Below are 17,294 nucleotides of genomic sequence, written 5' to 3' on the forward strand. Positions count from 1 at the left end.
GTAAATCAGTCATGAATAATATTATAACGAATATAAATTTTACAAAATCCATCGCTTGATTGAAAGTTTATATCATATAGATCATCCATAAAAAAATTTAGAAAAATTGAAAATCATTTGATATGTTATTGAGACACATCAAGATTAACAGTGTATTAAATAACGTAAATCTTGATAGTTCTCAATAACATATCAAATGGTTTTCAAAAAATTTTCAAAAATTTATGGATGATCTATACGATATAAACTTTAGATCCAACAATGAATTTCGTAAAATTCATATTCAATAGGTCAATTGTTTAGGGTGGACCACTTGTGAAGCATTAGCCATATAATATAATAATAATTTCACAAATCCAACTAACAATACTATACCATTACCATCATCTTCTTCTTCATTGACACATTGAAGCACAAAATCAGATTTTTACTCATCCACATCCCTTATCCCATTTCCCACCAACCCATGCATCTTTCATCATTTCTCCCATACCCAATTCTAATAATAATTTACTATTAATTTCACATTCATTTTATCTCTTATAATTGTAATATATCCAAATCCATAATTTTCTCTCTTGTTATTCTCGTTATTAATTTTCTATTTATTCTCAATCTCAACACTATTCACAATCTCAGATTCATTGAATTCAAAACCCACAAAAACAAATTTTCATCATCATGGGTACAGAAACATCATCAAGGGACATAACAGAACCATTTATTCAACAAGATCCACAAAACAACAACAATGAAAAAAATGAATTTTTAACCGAACCAGTTCCTGAATGGAAAGAACAAATCACAATAAGAGGTTTAGTTGTGAGTGCTGCTTTGGGTTGTTTGTTTTGTATAATAACCCATAAACTTAATCTCACTGTTGGGGTTATTCCTTCTCTTAACGTTGCTGCTGGTTTGCTTGGTTTTTTCTTTGTTAAAACATGGACTGGTTTGTTGACAAAGATTGGGATTTTTACTAAGCCTTTTACTAGACAGGAGAATACTGTTATTCAGACTTGTGTTGTTGCTTGCTATGGTCTTGCGTTTAGTGGTAAATTTCTTTTCTTTTTTTACCTTTTGATTCAAAGGATGTTTAGTTGTTTGTGTTTTTTGTGTTTTTGTGATTTGGTTGGTTTATATTGGATTGTGTTTTTCTTGTAGATGTATGTATGTGATTTGAGCAAAATGGTTCCTCTACGGGTGGTTTCACGGTGCAGCTGACTGTAGGGCATTGGCTTATGAAAATGACCTACAGCCTGCTGCATCGTGAAATTGACCATAGAGGATTCAAGTTGGTGATTTTAGTTTAGTTAGGTTTGAGTTTTCTTGTGGATGTAAGTGATTTGACCAAAAGTGGATCCTCTAGGGTGGTTTCACGGTGCAGCTGATTGTAGGGCATTGGATTATGAAAACGACTTACAGCCAGTTGCATGGTGAGATTGACCGTAGAGGATTCAAGTTAGTGATTTTAGTTTAGTTAGGTTTTAGTTTTCTTGTGTGATGTATGTGATTTGACAAAAAATGGATTTACTAGGGTGGTTTCATGGTGTGCAGCTGACTGTAGAGCATTGGATTATGAATATGACCTACAGCCTGCTGCATCGTGAAATTGACCTTAGAGGATTCAAGTTAGTGATTTTAGTTTAGTTAGTTTGGTTTGGTTTTAGTTGTCATGTGGATGTATGTGATTTGACCAAAATGGTTCCTTTAGGGAAGGCTTTACGGTTAAGGCAACCGACCGTAGGCTGTTGGATTAACAGAACAGGCTATAGAAACTTGTTCAAATTTGGCTATGGAATAGTGCTATAATGCCGTTATAGTTTCTATTTGACAACACTGAATTGAAGTTTAGATTTTACCAAAATGGTTCCTCTACAGCTTCCTTCACAGTGCAGTTGATGTTGCCAACTTTAGGCTGTTGGGTTAAGACAACGTGCTATGGCTAGCTTCACTTTAAACCAGTCGGAGAGGATCAAGTCTTTGGTTTTACTGTTTCAATGGTGAATTGAAGTTTAGATTTTTAGTGTTTAAATTAGTAAAAAAAAGTTGTTTTCCAAGATGTTCTGTTTTCTCTTGTGTGTTGTGTGTGCTGCACGACCTTGGTGCTTTTGTGAAAGATATGTTTCTTGCTTGCGGTTAGGTTTGTGAAGATGGGAGGCTGGTAGATTTTGTGATACATATTCAGAATCTGTTTGGTTTTTGAGAAGACTTTATCTCATTTCATTTCTAATTTTCACTTTTAATTACAAAACTTTCACATTGTTTTTATTATGTTTCTTGATTTCAAAGATTTGTATATAAAATTGGACAAAAAAACAATTTAGAATAAGAACAAAATATAAACAATGTGACAATTTTGTGATAAAAAGTAAAAACAGTTCGTTTTCTGATTCTCTGAAACCCAATAGAAGGTAGTAATATAAATTGAGAACGAAGAAGAGTATTGATAGTAATATCCTTCTGCACTTGCTCTCCATCGGTTTTAAATTTGAACTCTCTTTTCATTGATGGAATTAGAACAGCGTACGTTAAACAAAAATCCTACCAAGGTTTAAAACCAAATAAGAAGGATCAATTAGAAGATAAGTTATCTAGTTAGATGTGTTTTTCAGCTATGTTTGTTCTCATTAGAACCTTTTTTGTTGGCATGATAGTTAGGAACAGTCTGTTTGTTTTCAAAATCATTGATTTTTAAAAAATTGGCATGATAGTTAGGAACAGTCTAGTTAAGCAATCTATGTTAACTTTGTATCTGTCAGTGCTTCTGATAGTGGTGAACTTGTTTCTCCCCGTCAGTTTTCATAATGTGCTGACTGTGATACTATTGACAGGGGGGTTTGGTTCATCCTTGATTGCAATGGATCAAAGAACATATGAACTCATTGGCCCGGATTATCCTGGTAATAGAGCTGAAGATGTTAAAAATCCAGGCTTGGGATGGATGATCGGTTTCATGTTTGTTGTCAGTTTTCTTGGACTTTTTAGTCTTGTACCACTTCGTAAGGTAATCTTTCTAGTTCATTTTTATTACATAGGATTTGCAAGATGTCTTTTTCTTTCTTTGATCCTTTTCTTTTTATCTAAAGCAAGTTACTATTTAAAGTGGACAGAACAGGGAGCGCAGGTAGAATAGTGAAAGGAGATTTTCGAGACCTTTTTCACTTTTGACCTTAAATTTTGAGCAAAATCATTATAAGTTTATAACTATTAACTATAGCTCTTTAGGTATCTTTTTTGAAGCACTGATATAATAAGTGTACTATTCTTCAACTTTCATGTGAGGTTTTATTGCTGAATATTTGATAATCACCTATGAAGTATTGACACAGACACGACCTTGACACATCGACATCGTGTCGGAGGTGTCGGTACTACAGAGTATATCACTTCTTTTACCAACATATTTAATCTATGTGAATGCGATTTCAGGTTATGGTCTTGGATTATAAGCTTACATATCCCAGTGGAACAGCCACAGCAATGCTGATCAACAGTTTCCATACAAAAACTGGAGCAGAACTTGCAGGGTATACTAATTTGACTGACCACTCAGAAGCTTAATCTTAGACCTTGAACGCTTTTGACCTTCTTAGCGTGTTTTTGTTACTATTTTTCTTTTCTTTTTATTTATTTATTTATTATTTTTTTGTTTTGTTATGAGAATTTTACAGGAACCAAGTTAAGCAACTTGGAAAGTATTTAAGCATAAGTTTCTTTTGGAGTTGCTTTAAGTGGTTCTTCAGTGGTGTTGGAGATTCATGTGGATTTGACAATTTTCCTAGCTTTGGTCTGACACTATTTAAGAACACGTAAGACTCTTCTACTTTTGGCCTTCTCTTCCTTTATCCGAATTCAATTTTGGCTTTGTTTGGATATAATAAAGCTATATTTACAAGTGCTTATACTTAAGCTATATCTATAAAAAAAAGATATGATAAAGTCTAACTGTTTACATATAAACTATAAGTCATTTTCATAAGTGATCCTGTAGAGTTTATTGACATTTCATTAGTTGTTTTCATAAGCTCTTCCAAAAAATCTCAACAATTGCTTATGCCAGACTATAACTTCAAAGTTAATGAACTTAATTAATAAATAAAATTATTTATCCTCGTGGTGAAGATCTCTCTGTATTTGGAAAATACTGAAACAACTTAATTATGATTATGGCTTTTGAATCCTTCTCAAGAAACTGATGGGGACATTCACATATTTCAACTATTGGTGATAAAACTCAACCCTTAGCCACCATTATAATAAAAACACGAGGGTTGAATTTCTTTGGTCACATGAATTCTGAGAATGGGTTTCATATCATGTCATGAGCAAGATAAAACTTTATATATGGTTTGAACATGGCCTGCGCTTGTCTCAGACTAGTTAATTGCCTGGCATGCGCAGGGACACAGTAGGTAGATAGAATTAGGAGAAAAGAATAGAAAGGGGTTTCTAAGTTATATGAAGCTTCATTATACGTTTCAATTTGGTCTAGGCCAACTTAAATGTCGTTGTACATTTTTAAAGCGTGGATTTGCTGCTTTTGGCCTTTTCTATTATTGTTTTGAATTGGTTAAAGTTTTATTAATCACCCTCTGATGCTCAAAGTATTGAATGACCGACATGCACGATATTAATGCTGATATATACATAATATTAATGATGTCAACATTAAGTCTTTCAGTATTTTCTACGATTATACTAGAGAGTCAAATCTATTAGTGGGAAAATATCTCAATTATTCTACATTCATTGTCCATGATTCAAATATCTAAGCACGAGGGGGTGTGCTGAGATCCCTTTTATTCCACTTGCCTTTGCCTTAGTCCATGCTTAAGATATCGAATCCTATGTGAGTAATCGTAAGGGTCAGAGGTTGTGTTGAGAGTCCCACATCAACTAGAGATACGACTTAGTGCTTATAAAATTTAGGCAGTTCACATTTTACAAATTGGTTTCGTAGGATTGAGTAGGCACCAAAGCAAAATTCTAAGAACCTCTATATGCGGTGACCCTCTCAACCTTTACTGGTGGGGGTGCATTACAAGAGGCAGCAACTTCACCTAATAGTCTAATCATTTTTCTTAATTCTATAGAGTTGCTTTAGGTTTTACTTTGTGATGGTTTCTATTTCTTAACTTTCCCTTCAGCCGCATCTTAAAGTGAACATTTCTTCATTAATTTCCAGATACTAACGTCGCGTTCTTTTCATGCAGATTCTACTTTGACTTCAGTCCAACTTATGTTGGATGTGGTCTTATATGTCCTCATATAGTCAACTGCTCAGCTCTCCTTGGAGCTATTGTATCATGGGGTTTTCTGTGGCCTTTCGTCTCCAAGCATGCCGGGGACTGGTATCCAGCTGACCTTGGTAGCGATGATTTCAAAGGTCTTTATGGATACAAGGTATGGTAAAGCAAGTATACACTATTTGTGAATCTGTGATCTATACCTGTAACTCCTTGTAGCTCTTTACATAATATATTATATCAGTATCAAAATGAGGTTTTAAATATTACTTTCATCTTGAAGTCAATACGTACAATATGTTGATGAGACATGCTATTTATTACGAAGCAATTAAGAGAATAAATGCAAGAATCAACACTTGGCAATATCTTAAAAAATGATGTCAGGTTAATCTCCTTTTTTCGTAAGAATAAGCTTTTCCCTATGTTGATATGTATATTTTTTTGCTTTTCTATGTCCATGATTGTTTTTGCGAAAACGTGAAATGGTTATGCCTTGTTTGCTCTTAGACAAGTTGTGTTAGGATTGTACCTAGCTTTTGTGTCTTAAAAAAGGTTTCTTTGTCTTCTTTGCATCCTTATCCAAAGGCAATCTTGTAAACTAAGCATTAGTATTCTAGATTTTCTTTCCTTTCTGCATTGGTTACTGGTTAGTTGCTATATTTTAATGTGATTCTGCAGTAAATATTTTACATTCTTATCATGGTTTGTGCAGGTATTTATATCTATTGCCCTTATTTTAGGGGACGGTATTTACAATCTGATAAAGATTATACTGATAACCGTTAGGGAGATGTGGAAGACAAGATCTAAACAGAACAGCCTTCCTGTTGTGACTGAGGTTCATGGTGAGTAAAATCGAATATATTCTAAATATTTCTTTTGATAAGCATGATTTTTTTTTTCTTTTTTATTGTAATCAAATTCTGAACATAGAAGTTAATTTATTTTTCTTTCGTATTCATGTTCTCAGATGGTGATAGTTCTGAACTGCATTTAGAAGAAAAGAAGAGGAATGAAATATTTTTGAAGGACGGAATACCAACTTGGTTTGCAGCCTCGGGATATGTAGGCTTGGCAGCGATATCCATTACAACAATACCAATTATTTTCCCTCCTCTCAAATGGTACTTGGTTCTATGCTCTTACATCCTTGCCCCTGCGTTAGCCTTTTGCAACTCTTATGGCACAGGGCTCACAGATTGGAGTCTTGCATCTACATACGGAAAGATTGGTCTTTTCATCATTGCGGCAGCAGTTGGTACAAATGGCGGAGTAATTGCAGGTATAGCATCTTGTGCTGTGATGATGTCCATTGTTGCAACCGCAGCCGATCTCATGCAAGATTTCAAGACTGGTTACCTAACCCTTTCATCGGCAAAATCCATGTTTGTGAGTCAGCTAATAGGAACAGCTATGGGATGTATAATTGCTCCCCTCACATTCTGGATGTTCTGGACTGCCTTTGATGTAGGCTCACCCGATGGCCCTTACAAAGCACCATACGCTGTTATAATGCGAGAAATGGCCATTCTCGGTGTTGAAGGATTCTCAGAACTTCCAAAGTATTGCATTGAAATGTGCTACGGTTTCTTCGCAGCAGCATTAGCTGTCAATCTTATAAGAGACGTGACTCCGAAGAAATATTCACAGTACATTCCTATTCCAATGGCAATGGCAGTTCCTTTCTACATCGGTGCTTACTTTGCAGTCGATATGTTTATCGGAACTGTAATATTGTTCGTTTGGGAACAGTTGAATAGAAAAGCTTCCGAAGACTATGCTGGAGCTGTTGCTTCCGGTTTGATTTGTGGCGATGGAATATGGACTATTCCTTCAGCAATTCTCTCTATTTTGAGGGTTAATCCACCGATCTGCATGTACTTTGGACCTTCCGCAAGCAGCTGAGTTACGGAGCAACTTTCCCCACCCCCAAATTTCTAAAACCAAACATGGTCTTGGAAGTGTACTTTCAGACAACATAATTTGTCCGAAGAAAGTCTATTTTCTGAAGGCATACAAATTGTTCCGAATGTGTACATCCGAAGTAATTTCGGGGCGGGAAAAAAGTAACTTCCACTATGTTAAGCATATTTTAGGTTGTCCTTAAAACCTTAATGTTAGTTGGTCTTGTGTTTGTGTTTGTAAATAAATCAAATATATTACTTTGCATTTGTCTAAGTAAATATTAGGGGTAATTAATTTATCTATGTTTCTTATGTCTTTGGAAAGTAGAAAGACAAAAGGGGAAGGGGTGCCTTCCTTGTGTTGGCTAGTCTTATCTTATATTACATTCAGATTCGGGGTAATTAATTTGTCCATGTTTTTTATCACTCTGATTATTTGAATATTGTTTATAGAAGATTTTCAATTTCACACACTTTAAAAAATATATATTAATGGTTGTAAAAAAAATATATATTAATTTCAACAATCAAATTCTACAAGACTAAATTGATGTATCACCTAAATTTTTGTTGGAAAATGGGATTGCTTTCTATTACATGTTCCTGGTTAGTATTCTCTTAATTTTAATTTCAATTTCCTTTTAATAATTTATTTACTATATACTTGCTACATAAAAAATTTAACTAGTTTTTTTTTTTGCTACCTTAAAGATGAATATAAGTGGAGTGTCCGGGGTTCGAACCCCGACTCTTACACATATAGTGCGATATCTCTACCAACTGAGCTAAGCTCACGAGGACAATTTAACTAGTTTTTAAATTTCAATTAAACTTTGATTTTTTCTTAAAAATATTTTATACCTATTTATAGACGCAAGTATCCTATTGGTCAAATATTATGGAGATTATGGCCTACAAAATCAAGCATTGACACTTGTTATTCGTTTAAACTTGTGAGTAGTTTGTTTGTGATTGTTGTTTAGCACACAAGTATTGTATAAGTTAGAGATCAAATTTGGAACTTCAATCCTTGTATATTACTTCAATCCTTCCAAACAAGGTTTATCTATGTCTTCCTTCAATTACATATTATGTTTTGATTCAATTAAAATATTAAAGCAAGATGTTTATATGATTGTCTCTCTTGGTATCACTCCTTCCAAGCCTAATCAAGTTTGAAAACTAATCAAATCCTTATATGGCCTTAAACAAGCCAAAATAAAGTGGTATGAGAAGCTTACTTCCCTACTTGTTTCACATCATTTCAGGCAAGCCAATTTACATCACTCCCTCTTCATCAAGAAAAATCCTTCCACATTTACTGCGCCTCTTGTTTACGTGGATATGATGTGATACTCGCTTGCAATTCCATGACAAAATTTACTTCACAATTCGTTCTCAGACCAATGTTTCTTTCTTTATTGTGGCTAGATTATCTTTAGAGGCATAGTATCGCGCCTTAGCATCTGCCACTTGTGAAATGCAATGACTTCTCTACCTCCTCACTGATTTACAAGTATCTTGCACCATGATTCTTGTTCTCTATTGTAATAATCAAAGTGTCATCGTCATATCTGTGAATCCAGTGTTCCATGAGATGAGCGCACCAAACACTTGGATATAGATTGTTGTATAGTTACAAATAAGTTGGAAACTGACATTCTCAAGCTTCGACCTTTTTTCTCCAACGATCAAATTGCCAACTTCTTCATCAAACCTCTCATCCGTCGACTTTTTTGTATTCTACTATCCAAGTTGGATATGGTTGACATCAACCAACCATCCTCCAATCAGATGACTACAAACATTGTGACTGCAGCAAATCATCGACTGCATAAAATCCATTTTCCTATCTTACCCACACAAGATTTTCTCATGCACACTGTTGTTGACTTTACATACAAGATTTTCTGTAGAATATGGCAGCCATAGGATCTACAAGATATCATTTTACATACAATTACTTGGTAAAGGCAATGGATATTGATAAAAACAATTGTCACCATAATTTTCAATGTAGTACTTGAATCTGAACTCTTGAATAAATTAATATTGGATGGAAAATTGTGTGAACTTTGCGGAGAATGAAGAATTGAAGATAACATAAAGTCATTATTAAGCACTATATGCCATACTGTGTCTGTCCTTCACAAGCTCTTGCACACATAAAGAGTACAGTCCTTAGCTATGCAGCACGGACACAGACATCAGACACGACACTTTCACGTCGACATCGACAAGAATTTAAGAAAATGAGATAATTCAATGAAACCATGTGTGTCGGTGTCGGACACCAAAACAATTCCGACACAGGGATACGCCTAATCTGAAGAGTGGTTGTGCTTCATGTCCTTAATGTGCTATCTGCCACATACGTCTGTAATACTGACATTATTAATGGAACACACGCTTTGATTTTCTTCAGTCGACTTTGAATTCGACATATTCTGCCTCAGGATGAATGCAGGTTCAGTTGGAGGAGGAAGAGATGCAACCTCACTATTGAGCATAGAAATTACTGTAGCCATAGTAGGTCTGTCTACAGCTGATTCTTGTACACATAAAAGTCCTATATGTATGCATATCAAAATATTCTTATGATCATTATGATCATATATTTCTGGATCTATTAAAGATAAAATATTGTCTTCCCTCCATTGAATCCAGACCTAAATGCAAAGAAAAATCAAATTTCAGATATTTGTAAGTTGTGTAAGCAAAAGGAAAAAATAGATGTTATTGAGCCGGATATGATCGTTATCGCTTACAAATCCTAAAAGACTCAGAGCATGCTCATTGCCATAAAAGCTTGAGTTTCTTCTACCAATAATGATCTCAAGTAACAAAACACCAAAGCTAAAAACATCTGATTTCTCTGAAAAATGTCCATGCATTGCGTATTCAGGAGACATATAGCCACTGCATTAAAATGTAAAGATTTATTCACAAAATATTTATATTTTATATTATAGTATTGGGCAAGGAATGACACACTTACTAAGTTCCGACAACTGTACACTAGTATTATTCGACTCTATGTTGGAAACATTTGATGACCAAATTACTTGTTTCTGTCCATTCAATACCACAAGATTTCCATCATCAGATATTGTGACAATCCCATTAGAATCATTCAGTGGATGTTTTCTGTTAGCCACCCATATATTTGTGAGTTGAGACTTCCACCAAATTCCGACGTAGCGGTTTGTAGAAGAATTTGTTGGGCTAAAGAATCCAAAGGTAAAGTTACCATCTTTGGAGATTAGAGTTTCAGGGTCTTTGATGAATGATGATGATGTGATTTTGTCTATGGCAATAGTAGCATGTAAAAAATACAAAAACAGAATGAACCAAACAGAGGACAGATTCGAACAGTAGCTGAAATTAATCATACTATCACTATGAATCTATGATCATACATAAACAGCCACTATTGATAATCACAATTCACAATTAAGGAAATTAATCACTTTTCTTTTGTATCTATGAGCATCATTTCTTTATTCAAATTTGGGTCTTTGGCAGAGATGCCTCACACCTAATCAATAAAATACTACCAGTTGTGTAATGTTTTTTTTTTTGAAAACTTGGTATCTTGCTCTAGCACCGACTAATCCAATGAGACTAATTTCACGGCCCACTTGCGGGAGCCCCATTCAAAGCCAAAGTTTTTTTTTACTCTGTATGGACTTAGCCCACCAAAATTGGCACCATGGGGAATCGAACCTGAGACCTTGATAGGAGCATACTCGAACGACTCAAGCCAACACCACTAGACCAACCCTAATTGGATTACCAATTGTGTAATGTTTGCTAAGTAATAAAACTATAACTTTAGATCATTCATATTTACTCAAAGACAACCTCATATAGTTTCATATAAAATAGTTTATCACATTATACCGTGAGTACTCCTAAAACGATGAAGTACTCGGGTACATAACTGATACCGGTACACGTTACGTAACTACTCGTACTGTCCTATTTCGTACCAATTTTTGCTTGGCTGATTTGTGGTAGTGAATACTACAAAAACGAACCGGTGTTGAAAAAATAGCGGAAAGTATTTTGATTTTTTATTGCATTTCAATTCTCTCTTTTGATTTTGATGAAAATACTGCGATCAATAAATAAATAAATAAATCAATCTCTAAAACATAACGGTAATAATTCACTTAAAAAATATATATTTACTCCCTCCGTCCCAAAATATAAGCAAAAAGTGGTCAACAGTATTTAATACCAAAAAAAAAAAAAAGTGAATGTATTTGGTCCAAATCTTTAATTAAATACATGAAATTTCTTTGACTCACTTTTGCTTATATTTTGGGACGGATGGACTAATATTTTATATATCTATATATATAAATCCTAGATAGTTGTCCAATTGTTTATCCAAACCCTAATCCACAAACCAATCAAAACCTTTCATTTAGCCACATCACTTACATCCATTTAATGTGTGGTACTAATTATAATTATAATAATAATAATAATTATTATTATTATTGTTTTGGGTTTTTATCCATTTTAATTTTTTTAATTTTATTATTTTGTGTATTTTATTGTTTTTTTTTCAAAATAGTTAATGTTCAAAATTTGTCTATTCTTTGTGTATATAAGGAGTTGGTCGATTGTTAGGACTACTTCCTAATGTTAGTAAAAAAAAAAATTACTAATGGTTGGCATGCACCGCATGATTTTTATCATATTCGATTTTGAGTATGAGTTAAGTTGGTTTATCGTTGCTCCAATGAGTTTCAAATTAATATAAATGACAAATTCAATAATAAAGTAGTTTATCCAACTCATAATCATGCCTTATTCAACGTCAATTGTTTTTCATGGTCAATTATATGATGTCATTTCCAAAGTTATTTTAAAGAATGAGTTAAAGATATTGCTAACTAATGTTAACGAAGAAAATACCAAAGTAACTTCAAATGTGATGTATAAATAAATAAGTTTTTTAAATGTATAAACACATATTTAACATCTATATCACATTTAGATAACTTTTATTGTTACTATTATTTTGATAATACCAATTATTTCAATTTGAATTTTTTTTTTGAAGGATATTTCAATTTGAAATTACTACTTATACAAATAATTTTTTGACATTATAATATAAAATAGAGCATAAGACCCGTGCATCGCACGGGTAAGCGTCTAGTAACATGATATAGTACCTTCATTTTTTTGCCCTATTGGGTATTTTTTTTTTTTTTTGACTAAATAAAAGATATTCATTCATTCAAATTGATAAGAGTACATCGATGCAATACAAATCAAAATCGCTAAAAACAAAAAGGATGAATCTGCGAACAAACTCACAGCATCCGTGTTAATAGCATCAAACGGCATATTGCAAAAGCCTACATATTTGACTATATTGAAGTTTCCGGAACATTCATGTCGCCGGATCTATAGCGTTGATGGTACAAAAGTCATGGATTGGATCTGCACTGGATCAACCTTAATCTTCAAACCTGAAACAAATGAACACCGCACAAAGACGGGACAACAATACTCCGCACTAAGACGGGACAACAATACTCCGCACTAAGACGGGACAACAATACTGAAAATCAAAACAAAGGATAAAATCGCAAAGATGAAAACAAAACTATAAGACTTAAACTATGTGAAAATCACTTATTTGTATTAAAAAGCAAGAAGAAAAAAATGTAAAGGGGTGATTTTAGGCCAAAAATTGACCTGGGGTACTTATGCCATAAAAAATCAATAATTCTATAAAATATCAAAAAACTATAAATAGAAGTAACCTTTTATTATTACGAGTTATTTTTTACTTTTATTAATAATTTGTGTTGGGTCCGTTAGCTCATTAAGTTAGAATAGCTTATAATAGCGGTTGTAGTCTCGTAACCTTGGAAATTAGTCTTCAAATGTATCTAGCCAAATTAATTAGTGACCAAGACCAAGAGAAGACAAGACCCTTATTAATTGATCACACATTATCAATTGATTCTTTCACTTAAATTCCTCTTAATGCTTATTAGCAAGTCAATAAATATTTTATTTTTAATTATTTCTTTCACACGTGATTGTATTGTCCTATGAGCATCTCAAATGGAAGTTTGTATGGAAAGTCAAACTTGGTTCCATAACCACTACTAAATGATTTCTACAATGTTATTACTTCAAACTTGTGCAATTCGAGCATGTTTTACTCCGATGGAAAAATAAATTAAGCAACTTTTAACAAGAAATGTAATTGATACCATAATAAACATGACAAACTCCATTGGTAAAAAAAAAAAAAAAAGAAGAGCTAAATTAGCTCGAAGATTATGAAATGTAAAGGGGAAAAGACAATTTTGTATACCAATTGAATAAGCAAGTTTAAAAGCGGTTATAAGTTTATATAGATGCTTCAGTTTGACAGCTAGGCTAACTAACTCATCTAACTAACTTGCTTGTGGTACAAGTTAACTAACCAACTAGTTATAATTAGCTAAACACAAATCAATCTATAATTTGTCACACCCTCTCAAGTTGAGGCCTGAATATGCTGAGAAGGCCTAGGTTTGAAAAAAAGCCTATGGTAATTTGCTGGATGCAACGCTTTTGTCAAGATGTCTGCTATTTGATTATAACCCGAGATAGGCAAAAGTTTCATGAGTCCTCCTTGAAGCTTCTCTCTGACAATGTGGCAATCGAAATACAAGATTGGTGGCAATGTGTATGGCACTTTGACTGTCACAGTATAATGCGGGAAGCTTTTATCTGTGTTAACTTGCAAATCTGTCAACAGATATCTCAGCCATTGCAGTTAACAAGTAGTTAAGGTTAAGGCACGATATTCAGCTTTTATGGATGATTTTGAGACAGTCAATTGTTTCTTTGATTTCCAGGCCAACAAATAAAAGATTGACCAATAAAGAAACAGCGTCGTGCGATAGAAATACTCACAGTACATTCATATTCTAATAGCAATGGCAGTTCCTTTCTACATTGGTGCTTACTTTGCAGTTGATATCGAAACTGTAATATTGTTTGTTCGGGAACAGTTGAATAGAAAAGATTCAGAAGACTATTCTGGAGCTGTTGCTTCTGGTTTCATTTGTGCCGATGGAATATGGACTATTCCTTCAGCAATCCTCTCCATTTTAAGGATTAATCCACCAATCTGCATGTACGTTGGACCTTCTACATGCAACTGAGTTATGGTCCGCCCCCAAATCTCTAAAACCAAACATGGTTTTGGAAGTGCATACAACTACACATATTATTCACTACACATAAAAGTAATACACACACATAGCACAAAAACATGCACATATATATTAATTGCAGGTTACAGAAACTGAGGGCAAAACCTTCATCTACCCCCTTGAGTTAAAACATGCCTTTTAATGCGAATTCATCCACGCCCTTACCTCGATTAAGCAGTGAATTTCTGAAGTTTAGACGAATTCTTTAAGTTTGTCCCTCCCTCCGATCTCTAGTTGCTCTCCTTAAAGTTCTGTGTTCTTTCTTGTTGCTAAAGTTTCAATCCTAATTTCTTCATTAATTCTTTCTACTGAATTACTATCATACCCCCCCTGTTATTACTAACACAACACCACTCTCCTTCTCATACTTCTTTCATTGGCCCACTACTGTTTTACTTCTATATAACCCCCTTTCCTGCACATGCTTGTTACTCACAACCCCCTTATCTAAATTTCTTCTAACTTCACATTTTCTTCATAAGACTATTCTCTCTCATCTCTTTTCTTATTTTAATTTACAAAATCAATTAAAATTCTATCTACTATTTTCCTTCATTACATCACTACTCCTACCCACAAATCAATTAACACATAAACATACTAAAATCAAATATATTCTAATAAAGTAGGTTACTTCCCATATTATAAGAAGAAAAAAAAAACATTTTTTCATGTCTCAAATTTTAAGCAAAAATAACTTATTTTTATCACTTTCAAAATTTACTTTTACTTATTGGAAAATGATAAACAGTGCTCCTGGGGCACTAGTTAAGCATATAAACAAGGAAATTATGTCTTGAAACTGCTGCATTCAATGCATTGAAAGTTAAAAAAGTTATCTTATAAACATTAACTTTATCTTTTATTTTTATTTTTGGTATGCTTAACAAGTGCCCTAGGGCACTGTTTAGCATGACCCCTTACTTATTATCATGAAATTAAACACAAACTGCATTTAATTTACATTCTCTCTTTTTTTCACCATAATCAATAACCAATGGGGTGAGATGGGTAGTTCAACTGGTTAAACTTGTTGAGCTAAGGGTTAAAGAGCAGGAGGTCCAGGATTCAAGTCCTGGAAAAGGAGAAAAAACTAACATAACATTGTAATACTAACAACTAACATTGCTTATAAAAAAAATAAAAAATCAATAACCAATAAAAAGAATTTTACTTCTTCCCATGAAACTTAAAAAGTCGTATTTTAAATTATCATATTTACTTTTTTTAATAAGTATGAAAATATTATTTTTATTTATAATATGGAAGGGAGAGAATGTCCTAAGAAATCTGGGGGGCCGGAAAAAAGTTCCTTCCACTATGTTAAGCATAGTTGAGGTTGTCTTTGAAACCTTAATGGTAGTTGGTCTTGTGTTTGTAAATAAATCAAATATATGACTTTGCATTTGTCTAAATAAATATTACGGGAAATTAATTCCTTATTTTGGCTAATCTTATATTACAATTCAGATTTGAGTGGTTAATGAGCTCCTCTAAAACATATCGTTCATAAGAATCCGAGTTTAATTCCTAGTGAAAATAATTCTTAATCAGACTTTACATACTTCGCGATTAAATTTTGGATTACCGATATCCTTTTCTCTAATAATCCGAGGAGAATACAAAATAATAAAAATTAGGATGAACAAAAATGTATTTAAGTCCTGAAAAAATTGAATCTAAATTAGATTTGCACAATGCTTTGCAAAGTGTGATGTGTGAAGATGAGAAAAGGGAGTTTTCTTTTCTCAGTTGACTAATGTAATTTATCGTAATCAAAGGGAGATTTTGATGATTACAAGATCATATTCATTTACATAATTAGGCCAACAAAGAAATTCTTCACCCGTTTTCAATTTTTCTCAACAAAGAATTATGACAATAATCATATTCAAAATCATGTCAATGTTTCTTTTTTCTAATTTTGGTAGAGGAATAAACATAGAGTTTCAAACATTTTTGGTAGATTATTTTGGAAATAAAAAAAAAGGCCATAATTCTCAAATGGCTTTGTCAACAAAGTGGATGTAACACTTCTAAGAAAGATTTTACCTTCCAAAGTTTCAAGTTGTGAAACACTTCATGTAGTAGTTATTTATGCTCTTTCTTACCAAAACATTTATTGAAAATGACATAATATAAATAAGAGAAAATATTATCTGTTGTGAATTCTCTAATAATCACACCAATAATCTTGATGTGTGGAGCAAATCGAATAAGCAATCAAAACGTGGAAATAGCAATAATAATCACGAACAAAAGATAAGTAATAAAATTGTAAAGAACACGAAACAATTGTTTACCCAGTTCAGTCAAAACCGACCTACTCTGGGGGAGAGAGCCGCTCTCCGTTCCACTATCAATGAAAATCTTGATTACAACGAGATTCAATACAAAAGGGTTGCAAGAATTAGACTTCAACCCTAATTCTACCTTTTTCCCAAATCTCTTCCCGTGACCAAGAGATTTCAATGATAAGTGATTACAAGATGAAAGAATCAACACCCAAAACCTAGAGATGAACAAAGAGTAACTCTCTTAACCCTAGCCGCCGTTTTGGTGAAAGAAATGCTCAAAACTTGTTGTCAAAAAACAGAAAACGTGACCCTTTAAATACCCTGCAGCAATTTTCGCCCGAGGCACCACTGTTTTCGCCTGGGGCGAAAACTTTCGCCTGAGGCACCAAATCTTTCGCTTGGGGCGACAAGAAAACAGAGAGCCCCCTTTTCCTGCATCAAATTTCGCCCGGGGCACGGGTTTTTTCGCCCGGGGCGAAAAACAGCATATTAGTGTTTTTTTCACGTTTTCAAGGCAATTTGCAACATTATCAAAATTTGAAAAGTGGTCATATTGCTATAAACCATTAATTCGTTTTAAAAGTGGTCAGAGTACTATATTAG

The 17,294-nt window shown here is 33.5% G+C and overlaps 2 protein-coding genes across 2 annotated transcripts; one reads left to right on the forward strand and one right to left on the reverse strand.

Annotated features, from left to right (window-relative positions):
* Positions 1-358: 358 nt before the first annotated feature.
* On the forward strand, positions 359-7,579 carry LOC123891425 (probable metal-nicotianamine transporter YSL6). Its single transcript, XM_045941299.1, has 7 exons — positions 359-1,051; positions 2,832-3,004; positions 3,430-3,527; positions 3,672-3,809; positions 5,214-5,403; positions 5,962-6,094; positions 6,220-7,579. The coding sequence occupies exons 1-7, from the start codon at positions 682-684 to the stop codon at positions 7,152-7,154; spliced, it is 2,037 nt and encodes a 678-aa protein (XP_045797255.1). The 5' UTR covers positions 359-681; the 3' UTR covers positions 7,155-7,579.
* A 1,579-nt stretch (positions 7,580-9,158) lies between these two features.
* LOC123892082 (G-type lectin S-receptor-like serine/threonine-protein kinase At1g11330) lies at positions 9,159-13,947 on the reverse strand. Its single transcript, XM_045941928.1, has 4 exons — positions 13,917-13,947; positions 10,166-10,460; positions 9,922-10,072; positions 9,159-9,822 (listed from the first exon to the last, which is right to left on the reverse strand). Exons 1-4 carry the CDS (start codon positions 13,945-13,947, stop codon positions 9,514-9,516), a joined length of 786 nt encoding a protein of 261 aa, XP_045797884.1. The 3' UTR covers positions 9,159-9,513.
* Positions 13,948-17,294: the final 3,347 nt, after the last annotated feature.

Source organism: Trifolium pratense, linkage group LG6 (assembly GCF_020283565.1).
Source record: "Trifolium pratense cultivar HEN17-A07 linkage group LG6, ARS_RC_1.1, whole genome shotgun sequence".
Lineage (NCBI taxonomy): Eukaryota > Viridiplantae > Streptophyta > Magnoliopsida > Fabales > Fabaceae > Trifolium > Trifolium pratense.